At 36.9% G+C, this 12,979-nt stretch overlaps 1 protein-coding gene across 1 annotated transcript in view; it reads right to left on the reverse strand.

Moving 5' to 3' along the window:
• Positions 1–696: 696 nt before the first annotated feature.
• Positions 697–12,979, reverse strand: part of LOC124721893 (PP2C-like domain-containing protein CG9801) — a 46,915-nt gene continuing 34,632 nt past the window's right edge. Inside the window, exons 5-6 of the mRNA XM_047247045.1 lie at positions 12,607–12,808; positions 697–5,256 (exon numbers count right to left, since the gene is read on the reverse strand). Coding sequence (XP_047103001.1) covers positions 4,496–5,256; positions 12,607–12,808 — 963 coding nt within the window. The 3' untranslated portion in view covers positions 697–4,495. The remainder of the gene's footprint in view (positions 5,257–12,606; positions 12,809–12,979) is intronic.

Genomic DNA, 12,979 nt, shown 5'->3' on the forward strand with positions numbered 1-12,979 from the left:
GATCCTTCCAGATCATTCTCGCGGCAAAACTTGCTTTAGCCAACCACTAATCAGATAGTCATTTATGTCATTACAATTTCAATTTCTAATATATTGTTTAATAAAATAGAACGAAATGCAAAATATTCTTTAAATTAATATAGAAACTTTTTCTGCCTGTCAGATTAGATCACTGTCACACACAAACTCTGGACTTCAGAAAAGTGACCTATTAATAAAGACTGTAAAGACAACAGACATGACTTTGATTTTATCTTGTTTTGAGTAGAAGCTCTTAGTTCAGTTCTTGGTGATTACAGACAACGGTGATACTGTGAAAATGACTTTGCCACAGCCCTAAAACTTTATAATCCTTTATGTATATAATCATTGCTTGATTTAAGAATTTTCCAAGGATTTATTTTTGAAATTTAGACATCTCAAAATGTTATTTTAACACTTTTTTTGTCAGAGCTACATGTACGGTGTACCGGTGCATACTGTTACAAAGCCACTACTGATATATAACTATTACTCATTTACAGCATTTGTCTCATTCCCCCCAATAGTTTCTTTGTCATGTTTCGACCTTTTATCCTACAGTGTTATTTTAGAAACATAAAAGTACTTAGGTAGGTAAATATCAAAATGATCTATTTGTTTTGGAATATTTTCTTCATTACTATTTTTTATTTTAAATACATTTTTTCAACATAATGCAATCCACTGTCAGTCTCAGTTTACTACGCATTTTTAGCATAACAATACATAACCATCAAAATAATGTTAAGTATATGGTTTATCTGATGCAGCTTTGAGGGTGATATAATGAGTTTCATGAAAAACAAATCTAGATGTTTTGGCAAATTCTCACAAATCTTAAATAGCCTTTGTAAAGATGTAACTCACTAACCACAGAACCGAAGTCAGATATGACCCCCATAAGGAAACATTCATCCAACTAAAAAACAGTTGCACATACAAAAAAACTTCATCTGAAAAAACTTCAGATCTCTACAAGATATGCGTAAAGTGGACACTTAATACATTGCCATCTCTTATATGTCTAGTTTCTGAAACTCAGAAGTGAACAAATAGCTCAAATGTAAATCTATCTAGTTGAAAATAATTCATCATTAGTAATTCTTTTGCCTGTACTGCTCTTTTTATCTAAAAGGAACTGCAATGAAACTGAAGGAAAAGCCAATAAAATTATCTGTACAGTAGAAGTACTGAAATACGAGCCTTATGAAATAATGTCACAAAGCTATTCTGTAAAGCTGAAAACATAGCCTTAACATTTGATAGTGAGATACTGAAGAAACAGAAGGGATGATTTCGCAGGGCTCTCACCTGCCCCCATCACTTTAAAATCCCTGCACGAAATAATTAATGTAAGTAAAATTCACATAAGGAATATGCAGGTGCTGCTTTGAAACATAGCAGAAAAGGATGTAAAAATTTACTGATTGCTACAAGTAATTTAAAAATTAAGTCCAAGGAAAACTTTATTAATTTCTATTGAAATAATCAGAGACCATAAAAAAATTGTAAGTAAAAATGCTATAACAACGTTTGTGTTTGACTGCTTCAGTTTGTGAAAGTGCTCCATGTTATATAATGTATATTGCTTTTTATCACAGTCACACATTACACTTTTGAATAACTGAGTGTCATCATTTTCTACATAAATAGCAGATAAACCAAAAACACACTTGACCAGCAAGTGTCATATTCTACACAGATTTTTCTTTTATAGTCGTCACAAAATTATCACTTAGTAACAAGTACCTTCCAGTGGTTTGCAAATAACACAAAACAATTCACTCATTGACAGTTCAATGCTACGATTAACATTTGGTTTCATAATAAATGTTTTAGATTCAGTGAAACAAAACTGCTAAAGAAAAATGCATGTCTAAGATATTAGTATATTTAAATATCACTGAATCCTGAAGTAAATCATTTTCACAGATAGCTGCATTTATTCAGTGGAATGCCCTGCCAACTTTTTTATTTTTTTTTATTTTCAGTTTGTCACAAATATACTGACAACTTAAATATCCCATACTCCATAAATATCTAACTGCAACAACTACAATAATCTAGCTATGTCACAGAAAGCAATTATTCAAATTATACAATATCAACAAAAATAATATCTTTTGTGAACTACCATTTTTTTGTCACAGTATGTATTTATGGGAAACTGTACACATTATATAAATTTATAGTGAAAACCATTAATGACAACCCACACATTACAATTCACACGAAGAACTAACTTCTTACAACAATCACAGCCATAAAACATTCACAATAACAATCTTACAAAAGTACAGCAGTATGTAACAGTTATTGTTACGTAAACTTGTGTCAACTCTAGTCTGTATGCTGCAAGATTCATTTACATGATTTCTTCTCCTAATTTAAATATATTTACACAAATACTTGTAATTCTCTAGAGCATCAGCCATCAAAGTATCAAGTAAATCAATATCAACATTTGAGCATCACAAACTTCTAGTTAGATGAAATTTCATTTGTTACGTTTATGTAGCAATTAAATTATAGGTTTATGTAGGTGTAAATTAATACAGACTAACACACACACACACACACACACACACACACACACAGATAGGCCCACATTTCTCAAGAGTGCGACTGAACATGTTTTCTAAAAATAAACAGTTTCTGTGAACATTACTGACTTTTAAAATTAGGTAAAACCTGTAAGAGTACCCAAGCATTGAAGTAGCAACCTCACTGTCCGTCAATAAATTTGTAAAGACTGGCAAAGGCAGATGAAACAAGTTTCAGATATTACCATACATACAAACTACAAGCTCTTTTTCTGATAGAGAACATTTTGGTGAATTTTTATAGGTATTAAGTTAGGAGAAATAACATTTAACCCAATTATGCGTATTTTGTTTTCCTGTGAAGGTCTTTCCACATTTCAAAACTATACATTTCAATAAATTTCTCTGTACTGCCCATTTTACTTTTTAAAATGTATCTTACTGTGTAGTTCATCACTACTTCTCTGTGTTACATATTCCTGTAGTGACAGAAATACCCAATCAGTAGTACCTTCAAATGATGCAAGGGACTTTATCACAAGAATATCTAGTTCTATTCTTTCAGAATCTATCCTATCAACATATGCAACCTGAAAACCAACATCTTCAGTATCAATTAGAGTAAAACATGACATGATTTGGGCAAATTCAGACAACAAACAAGACAGACTCTGCATAATCTTCAGAAATCTGTACCATAATCTACATGTAAGGATGGCATAAGCTGTAATGGTATACTTGGTTATTCAGAGTTACCTTTAGTAACTTTGAGGATTTTCCTATTCCATTCCTATATATTTAAGTTACTGATAGACTGGCCATTGGCAATAAATAACCTAGGTTTGAATACAGTAAAGTTAGTCAATTTGGTTCCCAAAGTTTTATAATTTTGCAAAAAATGTATCACAGTTTTACAGCTGAATGGTATTCATTTTTGTGTGACTACTAAAACAAAAATCTGTATTACAAACACTATTTATTAATGGTGCGACGAGAATAGGGTGCTACCCTGAAACTATTTTTAGATAAATCACAAAAGATTTTTTTATTCAGTCTTGGATGTAGATACTGATTTGGAATGCATAGAAATGCATATTTTGTTTTCCTGTGAAGGTCTTTCCACATTCCCTTGGCTGGCAAACCAAGTTAAGAATGTCAGTCTCACTTTTGAAGAGCCACATAACAACCTTTCATTTATAAAACTCACTAGCAGAGAAACAGCATGCAAGGCAGATTCAGTTCCTTTAGTGCCTTTTTTATCATTGAGGAATGTTGTTGCTTTTTAGAGTGGAACAGTTGTAAACTTATTCTAAAATCACGAAAGATCATCAATCCGCAAACCAAAATTTCAAACAAATAATCTGTTACAAAATTATAACTAAATTATAAACTACAGGAGTCATTAGTGTCAGATTTAATAAATAATGTATATGTGCATTAAGAGGAAAAAAATCAGAGGCATTGCTTTCGCATGAAGTTTTAATAGGCCAACCTTGCTTCAAGCAATTGTATTCTCATGTCTAACTGTTCAGTGGGTACAACCTGCACTGGTAAATATGAGACCTTTTATATAACTACTGTGAAATATCTTATTTTCAGTACTGGCTGCACAACTATGAATATTTAATAGATTAAGCCAGTTACTGGAAAACCACAGCTGAGTCACAGAAAGAGATGGGAATCCATCATATGTCTATCTGCTCTACTTTTCCTTGGACAGCACAAGATATCCGGGAGAGAATAAGCAAGATTTTTCTCATGTATTTTTGTGCTTAGCCTTTCAAGTGCCTCATAACTCAATTTCTCACCAAGACTATCAAAATTATCTTGCATTTCACAGCACAAAACCAAATGAGAATTAATTACGATAATTTAAAATTCAATGTACTCCCATTATTAAAGCTACACTGCCCATAAGAGTAATGTCATATCTACAAAATAGTTTCTAAATAGTTCTCATCTGTTTTTTCAGCAATTTCCTTGTTGGCAGATATTTTAGTTGCTGTTGCTTCTTCCTTGTGGTGAACTCCAACTTTGTAGGCTACAACAGTTGCATGATCAAGTTTTCCTGGTACCATTGCCAATTTTTCACATACCTTCTTTCGTCTTGTGCGTTGCTCGGATTTACTGAGTTCCTTTAGTTGATCAGAATTTTCAGAAACTGTATAATACAGATCTGGATCTTCTAAAATGTGACGTTTTGCTGCTGTAAGCCTTGTTGCAAAATCTAAGAGTAGTTCACAAAGCGTCTTGGCATCATCACAGGGTGGTCCATTACCAGATACTCCATTCTTTAACAAGTCCTCCATTCTTAACAATGACAGTTCATGTCTCTGATATGCCTGTACTGTGGGTAGTGAACTAGGTAAAATGTCACTGTTTGCATTTGCCCTAGAGGACGTATTGGTTGATTGCACTTTCATAGTACTTCCCGTGATATTCATAGTGTTCCCTGCTGTCTTCGTGTTTTCTGCTGATGAGCTTGGTTGTGCAGGTGGAAGTACTGCAAACTTGCCTACAACAGGATCAAAATTGTCAGAAACCCCATCAGATGTAAGAAACACAATATCGCCAGGCTCCACTTCAGTCATTGAACAGGTCAGGTTATTTAATTCTGGATTCTGACCATCCACAGGGCCTAAAGCTCCAAGTGCATCCCTCATGTCTCGCATGCAATGGATATCGTGAGATCCTGAAACAAAATAATGTTAAAGGAGATACACATTACACAAGAAAGAATACAGGATTTTAGTGAATTTGATTCCATTATTATGCACTGCAAGTCCTACTTTTGTATATTTCAATCCTGGTGTGGTGTTAAAAAAAAAGAGCTGTGCCAATATAAGATGAACTATTGATACCCCCCTCCCCCCCCCCCCCACTCTCATACTTTCACTAATAATACCCTGCTTCAATTTTATCACATATCCTTTGTGAATGCCAGTAATTTCAGCACAGTTCACAAAAATACAAGGACTCTCTTGTCACTGTCACATCTCATATGTGATTACCGTGTGGCTTGTTGGCCCAATGGGGAAGGACCAGAACAGAAATCCTAAGGTTAGAATTTCTATTCACAATCAGTCCTAGAAGCTTTTCTATCACTTGACATTTTTCACTCCTAGCAGTGAAAGAAACAATTAGCTGAACCATGAATTAAAGTTCACATTAAATAGTAGGTCCCACTATAGTAGGTTCAAATGGTTCAAATGGCTCTGAGCACTATGGGACTTAACATCTGAGGTCATCAGTCCCCTAGAACTTAGAATTACTTAAACCTAACTAACCTAAGAACATCACACACATCCATGCCCGAGGCAGGATTCGAACCTGCGACCGTAGCAGTCGCGCGGTTCCAGACTGAAGCGCCTAGAACCGCTCGGCCACTATAGTAGGTTCAGTAATAATATTAATAATAATAATAATAATAATAATAATAAATAATAATAATGTACAATACTAGCAAATACAGAATACTACAGAATACTCCAGAAGACCCCAGAAGACATGACAATGTAGCAAAAATAATACATCAACAACTTGCCATAAAACATAAACTAATAAAGCAGCACGTTCCCACATACAAGTATGCACCACAAAATGTACTGGAGAATGATGAATACAAATTATAATGGAACAGAACCATTATAACAGATAAAACAACACCACATAACAAACCTGACATCATACTCACCAATAAAAAGAAGAAATTAACACAACTAATCAAAATATCCATACCCAATACAACAAATATACAGAAGAAAACAGGAGAAAAAATTGAAAAATACATCCAACTGGCTGAGGAAGTCAAGGACATGTGGCATCAGGATAAAGTTGACGTTATACCGATTATACTATCAACTACAGGAGTCATACCACACAATATCCACCAGTACATCAATGCAATACAGCTACATCCAAACTTATATATACAACTACAGAAATCTGTAATTATTGATACATGTTCAATTACCCGAAAGTTCCTAAATGCAATATAACACATACCATACAGTTAAAAGGAAGTGACGCTTGATCAAGGTCCACATCACTTTCCATTTTTAACCAGACTTAACGTCTGAGAAAGTAAAGAAATAATAATAATAATAATAATAATAATAATAATAATAATAATAATAATAATAATAATAATAATAATAATGGCGTGTGGCGAGGGCCTCCCGTCGGGTAGACCGCTCGCCTGGTGCAAGCCTTTCGATTAGACGCCACTTTGGCAACTTGCGCGTCGATGGGGATGAAATAATGATGATTAGGACAACGCAAGACCCAGTCCCTGAGTGGAGAAAATCTCCGACCCAGCCGGGAATCAAACCCGGGCCCTTAGGATTGACAGTCTGTCGCGCTGACCACTTAGCTAGAATGTAGCAGAATTTCAATGTACTACGAAAATCCAACTGGCAAGATTGTTTGGTATATTTGTCAATATGGCCAACTCTACGTTCTGAATTTTTTCCTAGCAGTGAGAAGAGATGGTTGCTAATAGGAACCTGATGAAATGTGAATCACGTGCAGTATTCTCTTCACCATAAGAATAATACAAATATAAACATTTTGCCATGTATTCTTGCGTGTTTGCTGCTATCTCATTTAAATCTCGTCTGCCTAATACACTACGAAACTAGAGTGAGACAACAGCAAACGCGGAAGAATATACGTATCATGTCATGTTTATATTCGTATTATTCTTATGCCTAGTAGTGATACAGTCAGAAATGAAGCACAGCAACTGACTAGATTTTTAAATCTAAGATTTTCAAATGGTGAAAAATTTACGCCTAACTCTCGTTCAGAACATGTTCTATCATACGCAGTTTATTATTTCATTCTTGTTGATCATTATCAAAGAAAGCAGCAGTGTAAGTAACAACAAATAGCAGTCTCTTGCCAATGCTTCGATAATGAGACGATTCCTCTCTCTTTTTTAAAAAAAATTGTAAGCGGCGGTAGCGCGCACAAAAGCAAGCCATGCTGCGAGCGGCGACAGGCCGTAAACACGCACTATCAGAATGCGACAAACAATGACACAGTATAGTAATGCATTTTCAGCTTAGAGTGATGTAAACACCTATAACAAAGAAGACGGCACTTATCAGATCAAAGGAAAATAAGCAATCGATTCAAACCAGACGAAGCACGTGAAAAAGGAAGGGTACCCGTATAAATACGGACGGAGCGCCTGACGCATAGCAATGGCTACCTGGTAAAGCTTAACTGCTAAGCTTACGACTCGAACCAAACTACTGTAGCTGTATCGTCATTCATTCGACCTACATTGTTTCTCATATTACAATGGACCAACTTTGTTTCGATTTGGAGGTGCGGCCTAAAACTTTTCTCTCCCCTTGAATTTCGAGTCTCAAATATCAGGTGCGGCTTATATTCGGGAATTTTTTTTTTCTTTTATTTCGAGTCTCATTTTTCAGGTGCGGCTTAGATTCGAGTGCGGCTTAGATTCGAGTAAGTACGGTAACTGTTCTATTTTAAATATAAGTAATGTTATGAATAACAAAAAGTTATTATATCAAAAAGCATATTACATCTGAATTTAATAATTCTGAGAATACAGTTATAACCATGGCCTTAATTTAAAGATGCCAGTACTGGTGATGTTGGGGGGTGGGTGAGTATTGTGTTGTGTTGCCACACGCCATAGAACATTTATTGAAGCTGAATGTGTGTTCAGCAGCCAGTTCAGGCATTGGTTGGTCAGTCTGCTTTGGCTGCAGTTTGCTGGTGCCCATTCAACTGGTGTTCAAGCCCACATAAAATGCTGTGCAAAACTGTGACAGAACTGGAATAGGAGGAGCTTGGTGGGTGCTCATGACAGGTCTTGCACAAGGATACAATCCGTGTGGTAAGTGGTTAGAAGTTTTCCTCACTGCGGAGTTCTAGAAGATGTTCTGAGTTTGAATATAATACACTACCTAGAGACTGAAAAGCTCATGTCCATGAAACAGCATGGTTTTAGAAAGCACTGATCATCAAACACAGCTTGCCCCCTTTCTCAAATGATAGACCAGGCAGATTCCATATATATCTCCAAAAAGCATTTGACATGGTACTATAGACTTAAGGAAAATATGAGCATACAGAATCAGTTCACAGATATGCGAGTGGCTCAAAGACTTCCGAACTAATAGAACCCAATATGTTGTCCTCAATGGTGAGTGTTCATCAGACATAACAGTATAGTCAGGAGTGCACTAGGAATGTGTCATACATCCATCATTATACACTACATACATGAATGATCTGGCAGACAGGGTGGGCAGTAATCTCTGGCCGTTTGCTGATGTTGCTGTGCTGTACAGGAAGGTGTCAAAGTTGAGTGACTATAGGAGGATGCAAGACGACTTGGACAAAATTTCTAGTTAGTATGATGAATCGCAGCTAGCTCTAAATGTAGAAAAATGTAAGTTAATGCAGATGACTACAAAAAACAAACTTGTAATGTTTGAATACTATGTCAATGGCGTCCTGTTTGACACAGTCACATCATTTAAATAGCTGGGGATTATGTTGCAAAGTGATATGAAATGGAATGAGCATGTCAGGATTGTGGTAGGGAAGGCGAATTGTCAACTTCAGTTTATTGGGATAATTTTGGGAAAGTGTATTTCACCTGTAAAGGAGATCACATACAGGATGCTAGTGCAACTTATTCTTGAGTACTGTTTGAGTGCTTGGGATCCCCAATTGGTTGGATTAACACAATATATTGAAGCAATTTAGAGGTGGGCTGCCAGATATGTTACCAGTAGGATCAAACAACATTCAAGTGCTTCAGGAATTCAAATGGGAATCCCTGGAGGGAAAGCAATGTTCTTTTTGAGGAACACTACTGAGAAAATTTAGAGAACTGGCATTTGACACTGTCTGCAGAAAGATCCTACTGCCACCAACATAAATTTCATGTAAGGGCCATGAAGATAAGATATAAGAAATTAGGGCTCATATGGAGACATATAGATGGTTGTTTTTCCCTCTGTCTATCAGTGAGTGGAACAGGAAGAGAAATGACTAGTAGTGGTGTAGGGTACCCTCCGCCACGCACTTTATGGTGGTTTGCAGAGTATGTATGTACGGGCATATTCCATAAATGATGCACAGGTTGATATTACCGTGGATTGATGCAGCAACCATGAAAATTATGTCAGAGTTTTAGGAAAAAGTAATTTTTTTTCTGCCCCCCCCTCCCCCCTGCATACTCTAACATAAAATTGGTGAGAGGAAGGGGTCCCAGGTACTGAGACGGTTGTTGATCAAGAATGAAACTTTACCTTGCAAAAACCTAAAAGAGATCCACAGTGTGCTAAGTGAAGTTCGTGGTGAGTTTACAGTGGACTGTAGTACAGTTTTACGCTGGGTTAAATTTTTTTGTGGTGCCTGTATAAGCATAGACAGAATAATCCAACACCTGTAAAGCCAAAAACAAACAGATGAATGAAGTGTGAAACTTGTGGCAGATGCTCTTGAAGAAGATCGCTGTGTGACTTGTGAGGAACTTTCTCAAGCCATGGAAATTCCCCTCAACATCAGCATTCTGTATTCTAACAAATGATTTGAAGAAGAGGAAAATTTCTGCGAGATGAGTCCTACACTGTTTAACTGTTGAAGAGAAGCAGAAATGCCTGGACATTGCAACGTTGCTCAAACAATGATTTGACTGAATGTCAAGGATTCTCGAGTCGAATTGTCATTACTCATGAAACATGGATTACAGACGTTGAACAGGAGTGGAAATCACAGTCCAGTGAGTGGAGAGTCTCAGATTCTCCATGTCAAAAAAAAAAAATTGTGCGCTGGATCAAAGGATGATTTTTACTTATGATCAGCAAAGAATCATCATGACAAACTTGGGTTGAGTTGTTTAGGGGGAGAAGACCAGACAGCGAGGTCATCGGTCTGATCGGATTAGGGAAGGACGGGAAAGGAAGTTGGCCGTGCCCTTTCAAAGGAACCATCACGGCATTTGCTTGGAGCAATTTAGGGAAATCACGGAAAACCTAAACCAGGATGACTGGACGAGGGATTGAACCATCGTCCTCCCAAATGGGAGTCCAGTGTGCTAGCCACTGCACCGCCTCACTCGGTATCATGACAGAGTCCCATCTGGAACAAGTGTGTCAGCAGTAACTTCATGCAAAACATGTGCAGAAAAATGCACAAAACCCAACATCTGTTGCTTGAGGCTGGAAAACACATTCCCCAAGATGATGCTTGCCCATATAAAGGCGATGTTGTAGCCCAAAAACTGTGCAAATGCGGATTGGAAGTGTTGCCGCACCTCCCTACAGCCCAGACATGAGTCTGCCAAACTTTAATTTGTTCCCAAAGTTGAAAAAAACTGTGCATGGTCATCATCATCATCTTTCTTTGGAAGAGCTTTCAACCACCATTACCCAAGCCATTCAACACACAAACAGCAGTGGTGTCCAGGATGGAATAATAGAGCTTCCAAGACATTGGGATTCAATCATGGATAAGCAGGGAGACTATATTGAAGGGCTGTAAAGAGATATTGAATAAATAAATAAAAATGAACATGTAAGTAAAAAAGAATGAGTGTGCGTTATTTATGACATGTCCCTCATAGTGTAGAAATTGTGGCATTAGGATGATCCACATTATATTTGTAAATTGGGTGGGCAACAGAATACCACTTTCAGAGAGATGGCAAGAATGACAATTTCAGGGCACCTGTGAAAATAGTCATGTGTCATAACTCTGCTGCAGCTGCTCCAAGACTTTTCTGTAGGCATGACCACCAACCAATCTGAATCAGTTTATTACAATTTGGCCATGGGGACAGTTGGCACTCTGTCACAGAGCATGCAGCTGAGCACAACTTCAGTGGCTGCTCTGTGTTAGCTCCTGGTTGACACCCACCTCCACCACCACCCCCATCTTCCCATACCGCAGTCTTCACTCTATTAATTTACACACTCACTCCTCTCTCTATGGACTCCCTCTTTTTCTGTTCTTTATACTCCTACCCACTCCCTTTCTTTTATGTGACTGTCAACTGCTTGAACCTCAACTAATGGCGAGTATTTTATATTTACACACATATAAATTAAAGTCATTCACTGTATTTTTTTGTCGGCATAGGGAGGCTAATCTCAGCAACTACTGTACATTTGGATACAGTTTTCACAAATAGATAGACTGACTCGCAACATAACTGATTACCACTACACCAGATACGTCTCCAGTCTTACTGCTACCCATGCAAAGCTGGGGCAGGCTGCTAGTTACATGAAGTGCAAATTCGTTTGGGTTGAACTTGACTGACGGCCAACACCACCCACATAATTTCACTTGTCAGCTATACACAGCAGCTGTTGATTGGTTGGTTAATTTGGAGAGTGAAGGGACTAAACTGCACGGTCATCAGTCCTTAGCAGGTTGGAGTCATTCAGTATAATGGCGGCTTTGAACTGCAGTAAAAAATTCAAGTTATTAATTGTGAAGCAGCAGCAGTGATAGTGCGAACAAACTGTATTTCCTAGTAAAAACACACAACCAATGACAAGATCTTAATTAGACAGACATCTATATGGTGACAAATGTGAATTGTCCTCCTCTTACTTTCTGCATTTGTTACATATTGACATTGTTAGACACATTTTCATTTGACAAGTTGAAACAGTTATTAATGATTCCATATGAAACACAAAATCTTGGATGTGGTGACAGGGTTGACTTTTCACCTGAATAGCATACAGGAAGTGAATGAATAACATAAAAAGACAAGAAATTATCTAAAAACAGAGCAACAGTAATATTATCCAAGATGGAGCTGGAGACAAGAAGCAAATCAGTTACTATATTCTTGAAAGAGAAGAAATGACTGGTGAGAAAGCTTTAAACATGAAAGTATCTAGGATGACAACTGCTCCATTTTGTGCATCACTTAAAGCCAATAACAGCTTACTTTTGTCAAAGGAACAAAGCATTTCACATAATTTACCATAGCTTCACAAGGTATTCTGAAAGACATATTAGACTAATACACACTTACCTTTTGTTATTTCTCGTACACCATATTTCTTGCTGTAGACGTACGCAAGACTATCACCTACATTACACACACAGACAACATATTTGTCTACTGCAGTCAAGGGTAATACAACTGCTGCTGTCAAGGTAGTCAGCATGCCATCCTCTTGCAAAATAAGGCTATGTGCAGCATGGAAGGACCTCAACAAGGCAACAAATACCTCCTGAAATACGCAAGGAAATCACTGTCAAGATTTTAGCTGATTAAAAGAGAATTTTAGTCAGTATAAATCATTCACAAATAATAAATATGATGTACTTGCCTAAATCACTTCTTATTCAGCTTGCAATAAAAGAGCGGTTGTGGATTTTGAGCCCCTTGGAACAACCCAGTT

Source organism: Schistocerca piceifrons, chromosome X (genome assembly GCF_021461385.2).
Source record: "Schistocerca piceifrons isolate TAMUIC-IGC-003096 chromosome X, iqSchPice1.1, whole genome shotgun sequence".
In the NCBI taxonomy this organism is placed as follows: Eukaryota; Metazoa; Arthropoda; class Insecta; order Orthoptera; family Acrididae; genus Schistocerca; species Schistocerca piceifrons.